Raw genomic sequence first — 14,742 nt, 5'->3', positions numbered from 1 at the left:
AAGCAGGATGACTTTCACTCCGCAAGCCCCCTGGAAGCTGTCTGGATCTATTGAACAACTTTATTCTGAATCGGATTGGCTCTCCGGCGGCAGAACAAAAAGGGGAAGATATAAGAGTAACAAAGAAATAATAGGGGAAGCAACAGAAAAGGGATACTCAAGTGTTTCGTTCAGAGCTTTCCAAGCTTTTCATGTCAGTGACACGCTTTTTAGACATGCATCATTTCGTGACACAGTAATTCACTTTTACTAGCAAACTGCAGGTTAAACGAACCCCTTTCCAGGCCTGGGAGGAGTGTGGGGAGCATACGTGTGACACACCTATATACTGCAGTCACGACACACAATTTGGAAAGCTCTGGTTTAGATGTTATATAAGTCTTATGGGCACCCAAAAAGACTGTTCCAAAGTCATCCAAAACTACAAACTCCACTAAACGCCTGTTGCTTACTTATACACAGCTGTACATTTTAAGACACAGGTGGGACTGTAAAATGAATTAAAAGAGCATGGCTTTCCAGATGTTCAACATGCTGCATGGAAACAGTCATTTGTCAGCTGCTACAATCAAACAGCAAAACGAACCCATTTTTTCCTCAGTGCTTAGAACAAAGTAAAAGAACAAAACAAAAACCCGTAATATACCCTAATCTTCCTGCACACAGTTGCGTTCACAGAAATTCCATTCAAAGGAGTGAGATTTACAGCAACTATGCATAGGACCATAAGCCAGAAAGTAATAGTGTTGGTTTAAAAGGGAAAACAGAACATGCCTCTGTTTTTACTGAATTTGAAGTACTCAGGTTTTTCCTCTTTGTTCTCTACTTGGTCAACACCACACTTGGTCCACACTCTGGATATGGTGGGTTTTATGCAGCATGTGACTATGGGGTACAAGACTGAAGATCCTCTCTGAAGACACGAAATGGAATAGATTGATCTTCAGGACCCTTTCAGCTTCATGATATAATTTTTAAAAATAACTGCAACACTTTTCAGATATTTGCTACAAGTACTGAAATGAACAGTGCTCAAATTAATGAAATATAATTATCCTAAGAATGAAAACAAGCTTTCCCAACACATTTTTAGGGGCAAAGTACAGTGGTACCTCGGGTTGTGGACCCAACCTGTTCCAGGGTGCCGTTCACACCCCGAAAAGTCAGCAACCCGAGCGGCGATAGAGCGCATGCCCGAAAGCACGATAAGAGTGCTTCTGCACATGCGCAAAGAACGCTTCTGCGCATACGTGTGCAGTGGAACCCGGAAGTAAACACTTCCAGGTCCGCCGTGTTCGCAACCCGGAAAAACACAACCCGCAGCGGATGCAACCCAAGGTATGACTGTATGACCACGAGAGATTCTCCCTCATTGTTCATTTCTGTATCATTTTTTTGGGCAGGGCAGAGGAGTGAGGATGGAAGCTAGATGCACAGAACTGAAGAACTGTTACGTTTTCTCCAAAGTTTAGGATGCACACCGTTTTAGTTGGACTTTGTCTCAAAATTATACATTTTGGCTTATGGACTACCTGCCCGGTCACTATGGGGCATGCTACAATTAATTCAGAAAGGAGAGGAGGCAGACAGTAGAGAAGAATTGTTTATTTTCCCTTGCTATCCTCCTGCACTTAATTTGTGCTCTATCAGAAACTCAGCTTTGATCCAGGAGTAGGTACAGTGCACAGCTTGAAAAATGATATTTTGAAACTATGATAACCCAAACTCACATGCTTGGGATGTTGTCAGACCTTGTTCACCATGAGCTTCAGGGACAGCAAACGACAAGGAATACCAAGCAAAGTCAATTCTATATACACTACAGTCAGGTGTGTCTCGTAAATTCTCAGACCAGCAAGTAAATTTGGCCTGAAATTTGGCCTACAGGGGTCAGGGAATATCACCTGACTCATTCTGGCCAATTGTGTCTAAGGGTCCAGCACTGGGGTAGCATGAAAATCATGCAAGGAACATGAGGCGACATGAAAATTCCCCTAGTAGCATTATTCACACAATCCATGTCTCCAAGGATGGAACATGAAAACAACCCATATTTCAATTATATTATTCCGTTTTTTTAAAAATCAGTACTTAAATAAAGTGGAGACTCTTTAACACAGCTCTTTTCCTGTCTGCTCAAGGTGCTCGACACGCAGTTCCTTTTCCATGTTATTGTACAAATCTATGAAAAGGCCAAAATGCGCCATGAAGAAACTGTATTCCTTTGGGCAGAAATCCCTGATTAATAGCAAGAACCGAGCCCAACTATAAACATGTTGAATAATAATTTAATCATAAAGTACTGGCAAAAAGCTTACATATGACTTCAATGGCACATTCTGAAATACAGGTGGGGCTATAAAACAAATGTAATGTTATGGTTCTCCAGATGGCTAGGATCAATAAGCTGCAATAAATGCCCCATCTATTTGTCAGCTGCTACTCTTATTTTTTAAAGTAAACAAGAAAGAAAGTGGTCAAGAGTCAGCCCCATCAGACACAATAAACTTGCAAAGACAAATCTGAAAATTACAGGATCCTTCTAAAGGGGGGGGGGGAGTGAGAGAACCTTTGCAGACATTGTTGATTTGCACTGATCTGTTACACAAATAATACAAAAAAATTGGAAGCAATAATTTAAAGATTAATAACACTTGTATGTTGTTATATAATGGTTTGCCAATGGTGCTGTACACCATGAAATGAAATGCACACACACACATACATAAACATACAGAATATAAGCGTTGGTATTGCTTTAAAAAGAAAGGGGCTTTTATCCACATGTTGCAGCTATGTGAAAGAACAAGAAAATTGTGGAAAATATAGTATTACAAATATTATAAATGAAATATGTAAAATTAAAAACAGAATTGAAGCTCTGCTTGCTGCATTTTGCATCTTGCAGTATTCAAATGCCAGTTCTGTATACAACAGGTGCAGCCAATATGACATTTGTTAAATTTTGGAAATGTTAAAAAGACAGAGAAATAGCAGAGAGAGGGTAAAGGCTTGGGAAGTATTATCTCTAGTTAAATGAGCAGGTTAGCAAAAGGAAGATACAAATTATTTTGTGAAACCTGCACAGTCCTCTTGTGATATTGTATTTATGCCATTGTGATAATAATATTTTAATATTTTGTTGGAGGCTGCCCAGAGTGGGCGGGGTATAAATTTATTATTATTATTATTATTATTATTATTATTATTATTATTATTAAAATCTTTTAAATCTAACATAAATATGCTGCTCTATAAATGATTTTACAAATTAATTAACTGTGCTATTCAGTGAGGATTATGATTATTGCACTAGAAAAAAAGATTACTGAATGTGAATTACTGTCTGAAAGTGAATTTTTATGTTCCATGCAGAGTATTTACGTTGTAACTGTATTTAGGTTTTGCATGTACAAAAAACATGCAACGTAACATTCATTAACAAGCACACTCAGGTCTCCAATGTTTACATTTGGTGGGAGCATTACATTTGGGTCAGCATCACTGACCCAATAGCTGATGTACTTTAGCGCAACAAGTCTCTCCCAAAGCTGGCATGAGATCCAGGCGGACAAAGATCCTCTGCTGATGTATGATAAAGAGAAAACAGATGGCTTCTAACGCTTCTCGTTCAGCTTGGCCCACAGCCAGCCTAACACTATGGCTTGGTTCCCCCCCCCCCAATAGAGCACCGTGCCAAATGTGTTCATACCAGTTCTCAATCAAAAAGTCTGAAGTGGTCTCCCAGTCTCAGCCACAGTCGTCCTCGCAGCAACCAAAAGAAAAATTGTGAGGTCTCTGTGAGCCAAGCTGAGGCCCGAGAAGAGAGAGAGCAAGACCAGAGACAGTGGCACAGACTGATGGGTGATCCTGGAATCTCTATCTATCTATCTATCTATCTATCTATCTATCTATCCATCCATCCATCCATCCATCCATCCATCCATCCATCAGTATCTATCTATTTCGAGCATTTGTAGCCCACTCTTCAGCCAAAAAGGTTCCCAGAGCGGCTTACAAGAAATCAAAACAAGATACTCCATACCTGCATACTTATATTCTAATAAATAAACTTTGGCTCTATCCGTTCTTTTCTTGATGAAAGGGCAAATTTTAAGACCACAAAGCTAGTTTGCCTTGCTATACAAGAGTCATCTGTGTTAAAATGGAATAAAGTAGTCTTTTGTATTTGGATATGGAATTACATTTGTTAATCTTAATGGGATAAAATACTTGAAATGTGATTGCATAATTTTTAATATATATATTAAGGGGTATATGCAACATTATTAATAAACCCAGTCACAAAACAAGGCAAGTTAGCAGCTGTCAGTTATGATGAGGAACTTTTGTGTACATGTTTGTACATCTATATACAGCCATACCTTGGATCCTGAACGCCCTGGAACTTGGACGTTTTGGCTCCCCAACGCTGCAAACCCGAAAGTGATTGTTCTGGTTTGCAAACATTCTTTTGGAAGACAAACCGTCTGACGGGGCTCCCACGGCTTCTGATTGGCAACATTCAAAATGTTGGTGCTGACCTTTAAAGCCCTAAACGGCCTCGGCACAATATACCTGAAGGAGTGGCTCCACCCCCATCGTTCAGCCCAGACACTGAGGTCCAGCTCCGAGGGCCTTCTGGCAGTTCCCTCGCTGCGAGAAGTGAAGTTACAGGGAACCAGGCAGAGGGCCTTCTTGGTGGTGGCACCTGCCCTGTGGAACGCCCTCCCATCAGATGTCAAGGAAATAAACAACTATCTGACTTTTAGAAGACATAATTATGGGGTACTAGCCTGCCTAAATAGTTAGACATAACAACTGTCTTTGATAAATATATACCTGCAGAGCAATTGTGAATGTGCTGCATGTATAGATGAAATTAATAAATCACTTCTTTTGAACACTGGTACTATTGCCTTGACCTCTGTGCTTTCCTCCTCTGATTCCATGACGGATCATAGCATTATACACTTTTTCTAAGATTTCCCCCATCCAGTTAAGACAGCAAAACAGTGCGAAAATACACACACACACCCGTTGCCCTGAAGCTAGTCAGTGCAAGCTCATCCTCATTCTAAATCCTGCCGTGGTTGAGTGCTTCATATTCCTGATCCAGCTCAATGCTGAATCACTGCCTTCAGTGCTTTGCTAGATTTAGACCTCTGTACACGAAGCAGACGTGTGGGCAGGGAACGGCATGACACGTAAAACACAGTTGATATTACACATGAACAGTGAGTTCCGAGTGAACAAATGAAAACACATGCCTAGTTGTATCAACATTACCAAATAAGGCTCATGCTATGGCGCATACATTGATTCCCCTACGCAGAATTGTTGCAGAGAAAAATAACAGGTTCACATTTCTACCCAGGAGCAGCAATAAGGACAGGAGGTGAGCGCTCTCACTGGCTCCATTTTCATTCTGTGCTCTGGAGATTAAGCAGCACCAAAGTTTCCAAAATAATTTGCAGAGGCACAGACATTTGCAATTGGGAAGCATGTAATGAGGACTAAAATCTCACCAGGTCTCCATGAGGCTTAATAAGAAATGCCTTGTGCACAAGTGAAAAGGGTGGAAAGCCAGAATTAAAAAACAACCTTCTGTCTGTGAAAGCTGGTCAGTGCTGCCCATCTCTGATAGCAAGTTGACATCAAACCCTGCTTTGGTTGTGATACCCAATGGATCTCAGCTCAAGGTCCCCACAGAATTCTTTCAGATATAATGGTATCTGAGCAAACTGTCTTGCACTTGTTGTGACTTTAAGTGTCAGTCAAAGCACAGGGGAGGGTGTGCACCTTACTCGGACTAAGCCAAAGCAGTGTTCAGCCAAGACTCCCTCCGCCACACAAGCATTGTGGGGAAGGGAGAAAAATCTCAAAACGTTCAGATGGAGGTGGGTTTATGTTTAAGACAAGGTGTCTGAGAGTTTTCCCTCTCTTCCCCCAACTCATTTCTACAGAAAAAGAAAGCTTTGTCAAGTGGTGACACAGCCCAGAACAAGTAAGGAGGTAGTACAAGAATACTTGGCTAGTTTAGATGTATTCAAGTCTCCAGGGCCAGATGAACTACATCCAAGAGTATTAAAAGAACTGGCAGAGGTGATTTCAGAACCACTGGCAGTTATCTTTGAGAATTCCTGGAGAACAGGCGAAGTCCCAGCAGACTGGAGGAGGGCAAATGTTGTCCCTATTTTCAAAAAGGGGAAAAGAGAGGACCCAAACAATTACCGCCCAGTCAGCCTGACATCAATACCAGGAAAGATTCTAGAGCAGATCATTAAGCAAACAGTCTGTGAGCACCTAGAAAGGAACGCTGTGATCACTAAAAGTCAGCATGGGTTTCTGAAAAATAGGTCATGTCAGACTAATCTGATCTCATGTTTTGACAGAATTACAAGCCTGGTAGATGAAGGGAATACTGTGGATGTAGCCTATCTTGATTTCAGCAAGGCCTTTGACAAGGTGCCCCATGATATTCTTGTAAAGAAGCTGGTAAAATGCAGGCTAGACAATGCTACCATTCAGTGGATTTGTAACTGGCTGACTGACCGAACCCAAAGGGTGCTCATCAATGGCTCCTCTTCATCCTGGAGAGAAGCGACTAGTGGGGTGCCACAGGGTTCTGTCTTGGGCCCAGTCTTATTCAACATTTAATGACTTGGATAATGGGTTTGAGGGTATCCTGAGCAAGTTTGCAGATGACACCAAATTGGGAGGGGTGGCTAATACCCCAGAGGACAGGATCACATTTCAAAATGACCTTCACAGATTAGACAACTGGGCCAAAGCAAACAAGATGAATTTTAACAGGGAGAAATGTAAAGTACTTGGGCAAAAAAAATGAAAGGCACAAATACAGGATGGGTGACACCTGGCTTGAGAGCAGTACATGTGAAAAGGATCTAGGAGACTTGGTAGACCACAAACTTGACAGTGTGTCAACAGTGTGATGCAACAGCTAAAAAAGCCAATGCAATTCTGGGCTGCATCAATAGGAATATAGCATCTAGATCAAGGGAAGTAATAGTACCACTGTATTCCGCTCTGGTCAGACCTCACCTGGAATAATGTGTCCAGTTCTGGGCAGCACAGTTCAAGAAGGATACTGACAAGCTGGAACGTGTCCAGAGGAAGACAACCAAAATGGTCAAAGGCCTGGAAACAATGCCTTATGAGGAACGGCTTAGGGAGCTGGGTATGTTTAGCCTGGAGAAGAGAAGGTTAAGGGGTGATATGATAGCCATGTTCAAATATATTAAAGGATGCCATATAGAGGAGGGTGAAAGGTTGTTTTCTGCTGTGGACACGGAGCAATGGATTCAAGCTACAAGAAAGAAGATTCCACCTAAACATTAGGAAGAACTTCCTGACAGTAAGAGCTGTTCAACAGTGGAATTTTGCTGCCAAGGAGTGTGGTGGAGTCTCCTTCTATGGAGCTCTTTAAGCAGAGGCTTGACAGCCATCTGTCAGGAATGCTTTGATGGTGTTTCCTGCTTGGCAGGGGTGTTGGACTGGATGGCCCTTGTGGTCTCTTCCAACTCTATGATTCTATGATCCTCAGGACCATTCCCTCCTCATGGCGGACAGAGTGCCTGATGGGAACATGATATGCCACGAGGTTGTGTGGATTCCAGGGGCTTTCTTGGGGATGAAGAAGGTGGCTTCCCCCACTGGTTTCGCACTCGGTGCAACTGTTCATATGGGCATTCGTCACTAAGGGCAGGAGAAGGGATTCTTGATATGGTCACTGTAAGCGCATGTCCTACCTTGTATTTTGAAGTGTCCCAGTTATGAACCAGCCGAGCAGGAATTAGAAAGCTGTCGTCCACATGACAGATGCTGCAATAGTACCACCCGCTGTAACTGCACACCTTGGCTTTGCCATTGGAGAGGCCTATGGACCGCTGGCAACCTGCCAATACAGAGGGGGGAAGGATAAAACAGCTTTAAAAACTGCAGGACTCTTAGCAGTATTGGAAGGAAATCTCCATTACTACACGTTGCTGTGTTTTAGTAAAAGAGTGAACACAGAATATATAATTACCTTTCAAAACAGAACAATTACAGCTCTAAATATGCCTTATGAGGAACGGAATAAGAGAATGAGGCGTTTTTGATCACTGCTTGTGTGACATTCCATGCTATCCTATTACAAAATAGAGTCGTACCTTGGAAGTTGAACAGCTTAGTTCCCCAAATGTTTTGGCTCCCGAATGTCGCAAACCCGGAAGTGACTGTTCCGGTTTGCAAACTATTTTTGGGAGCCGAACATCCGACTGGGCTTCCTATAGGAAGCTGCACTTTGGTTTTCGAACGTTTTGGAACTTCTGGAACAGATTCCATTCGACTTCCAAGGTACAACTGTATAAGATTCTGAACCACGTAAAACTCTCACATGTCCTCATATGCTATGAAATAGTTTCAGGAATCCATGTACAAACCCAGTTTCATATTACAGCTTGGCAGCTGGAAGCCCAGAGCCAATTGGGTCTCCTAAAGAGATACTTTCAAGGGGGCAGGAAAGGCATGTAACACCATTTGCTTGACAGCCTGCTTTGTGGAATGGGTTAGGGTGTGTGAAGAAGCCCGGTCCATCACTTTCCAGCTTCTCAAAAGCACCCTTCTTACAATTCTGTGATTCTAAGAACATTGGGCATGCTTTGAAACAATGTGCTCTTAGAATGCTCAAGGTGATAGCAAGTCACACAGATTTGGGGGTGAGGGAAAGGGGATTGTTAGCAGAGAGGAGATATTTTGGCTCAGGCACTGATTACATGTGTCCACAAAAGCAGGTTTCATGGAAGCCCTGAACGATCTGCTGTGAATGTCAGGATGCACAGATTTTGCTTATCTGTAAAGTCCAGGTGAACTTGCCCAATATAGGAAGGGGAATGTACATAGCTCGCTCATACAGCCCATGCAGAAGGTCCCAGATTAAATTCTGGGCACCTCCAGGCAGGGCTTATCTGAAAAGCCGAAGGGTTGTTTCTGGTCCATGTAGAAAATACCGAGTCAAGATCAATCAGTGGTCTCGCTCAGTAAATGACAACTTCCAATGTTCCTAATATATAGTGTAGGAGGAGTTAATTGGTTCAATTTAGCATCTATTCAAGCCTATCAACTTCTGCTTCAGGGTGTGCCTCACCAAAGTTTACTCTTTTGAACCAAAAAAAAGTGCCCAAGTTTTGCATCCTGGAGAGTCAATTGTTTTGATAAATTCAAACTCTGATCTCAGATTCAATGATGACGTGAAATTGAACGCTTGATTCCGAGCCCGCTTCTTGTTCCTTCATATTTTTTTAAACTTTGGAGTAACCATCAACGTGGCTGCAGAGTATATAGCAAGGGGAAGAATATTCTGTGAGGAACCTAACTGGGAAAAGTTGACAACAGGAAGCCAAAAAGTCATAAAAGCTTCATTCACAGAAATTGCCTGGACATTTTCAGACATTTCAACTAGAAACCATGTGGGCTAGAAACATGAATCTTAACATAAAGCGCCGGAATTCTCCAAAGTCAACGTTCTCTGCCAGATACCAGTCAGCCCTCTCTACACCTATGCAATCCTGAAGAAGGCAGCTTTGTCCTGTTGATCCCCTCCTCAAGAAGTCTCTATTCCTCCTCTTTGCTCTATGACCTCTCCCAAGGAAGAGATTGCTGCTAAACCTGTTTTCACGCAGCAAAGCCGTTCGCTTTCCACTTGATTTGTACTTGCCCTCCATTTCCTTGACAACACATTTTTGACCTGGGTCACACAGCAGAATGCACACAAACAGCCCTGTGTAGCCGAGTGAATTGCAAAACGACAAACTTAAGGAAGAGAGAGAGCTGCAAATAACAATGCAGCACCTTCCTGTCCCATTAGATACGACCACTGAGGTTGCAGCATTCTCCCTACCCCAACTGTTCAACATCAACATCCCTCGCCTTGTGCCTGTGGCATGTTTTATTTTACAAGGACCGTTATTTCTACAACCCCTTCAAATCAAGTTATGAAAGCAGTCGATCCCTTTGATGTTAGGAGGTTCAAAGTGATGCACGGTGACAAATGTATCTCAGTGGCAGACACCAATTAAGCTATTTGCAAAAAATAAAGAAGGGAAAGAAAGAGGGAGGGAGCAGTGATATAGCACAAGGTTGAGTACCTCTGTTGCATAGAGAGTCTGGATTCTAAGGCTTACAATGCCATTCCTTTCTTAGGCTCCCTCCCCCCTCTTATTAACACCATTACATTTACTGGAATGAAATGCCATTGTGTATCCCTTTCCTCACTCGCCCCCACCCTCAGTACAGGATTTTTAGGGGTGCAAGTGGCTCATTTCAACTTGCAAGGGCAACTTGAATCAGCAAGCAGCAGCACTCTGTTCAAATCAGGAATTTTCATGGCATCAGATGCACAATGTAATATTGGTTATTGATTACTAAGACGGGGTGGGGAACCTTTTTGGTCTCGTGAGCAAGATTCTGTTTTGCTCCCTACTTCTCCATTTCAGGGTCCCTTCCAACTCTCCGGTTCTATGATTCCTTTGTACACGGTGTTGTATGCTTTAGCTATAGATATTACAACAACGGCCAATAGAACTGGCAGGAGGAAAAGGAGCATAGTGCTGAAAGCCTGAAAAGATAGAATGGGCACCAGGCAAACTTGAGGAGAAAGAAAGGCCCTCTTCCTAGCTGCCATGAACCACACCTCAGGGGGCTGGGGCACCCAGAGGAAGGCTTCCAAGGAAGATATCTTTGCCTAGAAAATCCATGGTCAGCTGGTGTCACGTTTGAGGAAGGATTCTGCCACATGTGCAAGGTGGAGGTGGAGGAGGTGGAGAAACACCTCTCCTAAAATGACACCTGCACGCATGTCACAGCAGGCACTACCAAAAACCAAAGAAAATATTTGCTCTTCAGAATTCCTTGTGCTCATTGTCTTTGAGCATTGCATGCCTGGGGGAAGAGACTGTCTTTAACACATTGAGCTTTGTGAGCTGCTCCAGGAGCCTGGGTTAAAAAATATCGTATATACTCGAGTATAAGCCAACCCTAAAATAAGCTGGGGCACCTAATTTTACCTCAAAAAACTGTAAAAACTTATTGACTCGAGTATAAGCCGAGGGTCAGGGGTCCCTTTACCTTTACCTATAAGCCGAGGGTGGGAAATGCAGCAGCTACTGGTAAATTTCAAATATAAAAATAAATACCACCCTATGCCTTTCCCAGCTGTCGGTGGCGGGGTGGGGGGAGAAGCAGTGAGGAAGGATCCCTTCCTCGCCGCTTCTCCCTCCCTGCTGCCTTGCACAGAGCAGGCATAGGACGGGGGTTCGGAGTGTCGCAGCGCGCTTCTCCGAACCCCCGGTCCTGTGCCTTTCTCCACTGCCACCTGCCTCACTCAAATATGAGCCAAGGGCGGCTTTTCCAGCACATTTTTGGTGCTGAAAAAGTAGGTTTATACTCAAGTATATATGGTATGCTCCATATTCCTCAAGCTCGGTTTTTCAAACTTCAACAGATTCAAAATTGCAAACAAATTCAAATCTTTAGGATTCGTTGCCTATGGTTTCTTTAATCAGGTGGCAGCCCTAAGGGGGAGAAAAAAGAGGCAAGCACAATGTGCTCTCAGATAAGAGCTTGTTGCAACACACGTATGCAAGCGGTCTGTCCATGACCCTATGTGCCATCTTGCTAGGTCATCTTCTCTGTAGGCTTCACAACATAAATTGTTGGCAGCCTGAAGACCTTTGCACCAGGCTCTGGTGACCAGTTTATGTCAACAGTCAGTATTTGCGGGTTTTTCTGTGTGTGCAGCTCAGGAAGGCCATCGGAGAAAGCACAAGTTACCTCCCCTGCTCATTTCTCGGTAATTACAGTTGTGGTCCTCCTCTGCAAGGGGAAGGGAGAATGAGATGGTCTGCAGAGCATACACTGCCCGGCAGACGAGAGAGGGCTTCACTTACGCTGTGAACAGTTCTGCGCTCCGTGCATGTTCGTTTGGCACAACTGCAGAGGTCTAGCAACTGGGTAGGAAAGCTTCCAAGTGCTTGAAAAATTCAATAGGCCTTCTTCGCCTGTGCATCCTGAAGCTGGCCCACCACACCAGACACAACACAGCTGGCAGTGCACATAATGGACCAAGGCAGCAAGAATCTGGATGCTAATAAATAGTGTGTACAATGCCCTGGTACAGGCAGGCCTGCAATGTTTTAGGCAAAAGGGTTCTGCCTTTCCCCAATCCCATTCTCCTTTCCCCAGCCTCCCCCTCATATCACGGGGAGTGGAAGGAGAGGTGGAATATAAATGTAGTAATAAAAATAAATAACGGAAGGTCTCCAGAGGTCTCTCTTATTGCTGGCCAAGTTGCACCAGCCTTTAACAATGCAAACCATTTTTAAATAAAATTTTAAAAATCCTGCCCTTTGGTATGTTTGCAAACCTCAAAATCTAAGCCAATAAAACCTGAGTGAAATACTATACTGGTTATCTCGCAAAGGTGAATACGCTGCAGGAGAAACCTTCACCTTGAAACTGGCTGACTTTTTATTGCTTGGATTTCACAATCTCAGCATCGCAAAACCACCAAGTACAACAATGCGGCACATTGCACACCTGCAAACACGTCTCTCCCCCCCCCCCCCGAATGTTATCGAAGCAATAAAGATGATGCAAGGACTGAGGAATAGCATGTTTCAGAGCTGAGTGGACCTGCTCTTTGGTGAGATGAGGAATAAGGAAGGGAACGGGGAGCCAACTGTTCCCCACCAATGCATTTCTCACACACTTGTCTGAAATGTGGGGGGGAAATGGCTTTGCCTGGATTCAAAGCATGGAAGGGTTTTTCTCCTCTATTTATTTATTTCATAAAAATTATACACCCTTTGCTTGAAATGGATCTGCAGCGGATTCAGGAGAGCAAAAAGAAGAGCTCTTCCTCACACACAGTATCATTAACATATGGAATCTGCTAAGGGTACCAGTTTAGAAGGCTCTGAAAAGGGATTAACCAAATTCATGGAAAACCATTCTAATCCCTTTTGTTAAGTAAAGATTTTTTTGGTGGGTAGGGTTTTACAAAAGTACATACATACATTGTCTCTGTTTTCAGATCATCAAGTCCCTTCTGCAGATCAATTATATTCAATGTGAGGCATTAATGTTGCAGTCAGTATAAGATTGGGGGAGAAGAGAGGTGAGGAGGGGGTGCCCAGGGGAGGGGGGCAGTAAACTTTCATTCTCTTATATAGGTAGTTGCTTGCTACTAGGTGTTCTAGCTAAATGACAACTCCAATTGTGCTGAATACCAGTTGCTTCCATGCTGACTCCATGCATCCTGCTCGTGGGCTCCTTGGAAGCTTATGGTTGGCCACCACTATGAACAAACATGGGCAGACCAAAGATCTGATCGAGAAGGGTTTTATGTTCAAGGATGAGGAACCTTCCATTTTAATTTTTCTTTTTAATCTTTCATTAGACAGGACCTCACCTTGACCGAGGCAGAGGGCAGTCAGTCCTTCCTTCCCCCTAACCAAAAATCCCTGAGCACTGAACCACTGCTTCCATCAGCCGCAAATTTGCACATTGCAGGGAACATACTAAGATAATAACAACGCTAAGGTAAAATTGTTGCAGCCAGTTTATGGGCTACACGTGCATGCATTATACACAATTCCAGACCTATCAGAAGATTTTCAAATGCCAATATGCAAGAATGATGGCATGACTGGTCGAGCATGGAAAATGGCCCTTCACCAAAGCATTCTGAAGGCAAAAAGCCCCACACACCTTCATGCATATGAATTGAACACATGCAAACAATCTCACTTTATTTTGAGGTCTGGTGAAACATAGTGCCCAAGAGTGCCAGTCAAGACCAGGACAATGACAGGGTATATCTGGCTCATGGGCCCATAAGGCAATTTTTAACCAGCCTTCCTTCATGCAAGTGACTTTGCTAAATGTGGCATGCAGAGGGTTGACTGCTTTCTGATCCAGCCCGTCAGATGAAAGTGGCTTCCTACCCCTAGACTAGGATCAAAGAGACCAAAACTTAAAACGCAGCTGCAAAGCTCATTTGGTGACGTTGGCCCACTCACAGCCTCTCATTTGAACATATCTCATGGGGTTGTTGGGTGGGGGAGAACCACAAATGCCATCTTGGAGAAAAGGTGGGATACAAATGAAATAATAAGGCTGCAAAGTCCCTGGTTCAGTCCTCATGCCAGCCATGAACAGTCACATACAAACACTTCTGCAATATAGAAATACTGATTTTGGCCTCTGACAAGGTGGGAGTCAGAGTCCAAATATATATATGGAAGGCGTTTTGTTCCCCACTCCTGGTCTATGGAATCACCGTGAAGTTTACTGTACTTAAACGTATATGAAGTTGTTTGAATTCTCTAACACATTATATAAATTATGATTATGATTCCAAGCGTCCTATCTGGGTTTGTCGCAGACATTTGCCCGCATTCTCCCTACCCTGGAATTGTTTGCTTTTCTCTTACAGCTGCTTGACTTCCCACTTAAGTCTTTCCTATTGCAATGTGTGTGTGGGAATCGGAAGTTTAGCATCCAAACACTTGAGCAATAAGAAAAGCCATGTAAAAATAGTAAATGAACTATATAACAATTGGGTCCATAGGATGAGGTTGCCATGAACCAAACAGGGTGGGAACAAGCTTCCTTAATATGTTTATACAGCACAAACTATAATGGGATCCCTGCCTGAGCTAAGCATATATACCCATT

General features: G+C 43.2%; 1 protein-coding gene across 4 annotated transcripts in view; it reads right to left on the bottom strand.

The window, feature by feature from the left end:
* Positions 1-14,742, bottom strand: part of PLEKHM3 (pleckstrin homology domain containing M3) — a 72,636-nt gene that overhangs the window by 36,976 nt on the left and 20,918 nt on the right. For all 4 annotated transcript variants that reach the window (XM_088669785.1, XM_088669894.1, XM_035138301.3 and 1 more), the window contains one exon: positions 7,773-7,918. In XM_088669785.1, coding sequence (XP_088525911.1) covers positions 7,773-7,918 — 146 coding nt within the window. The remainder of the gene's footprint in view (positions 1-7,772; positions 7,919-14,742) is intronic.

This window comes from Zootoca vivipara, chromosome 1, assembly GCF_965207765.1.
Source record: "Zootoca vivipara chromosome 1, rZooViv2.hap1.1, whole genome shotgun sequence".
Lineage (NCBI taxonomy): Eukaryota > Metazoa > Chordata > Lepidosauria > Squamata > Lacertidae > Zootoca > Zootoca vivipara.
The sequence above is the reverse complement of the archived record's forward strand: the minus strand, read 5'-3'. Positions and strand labels throughout refer to the sequence as shown.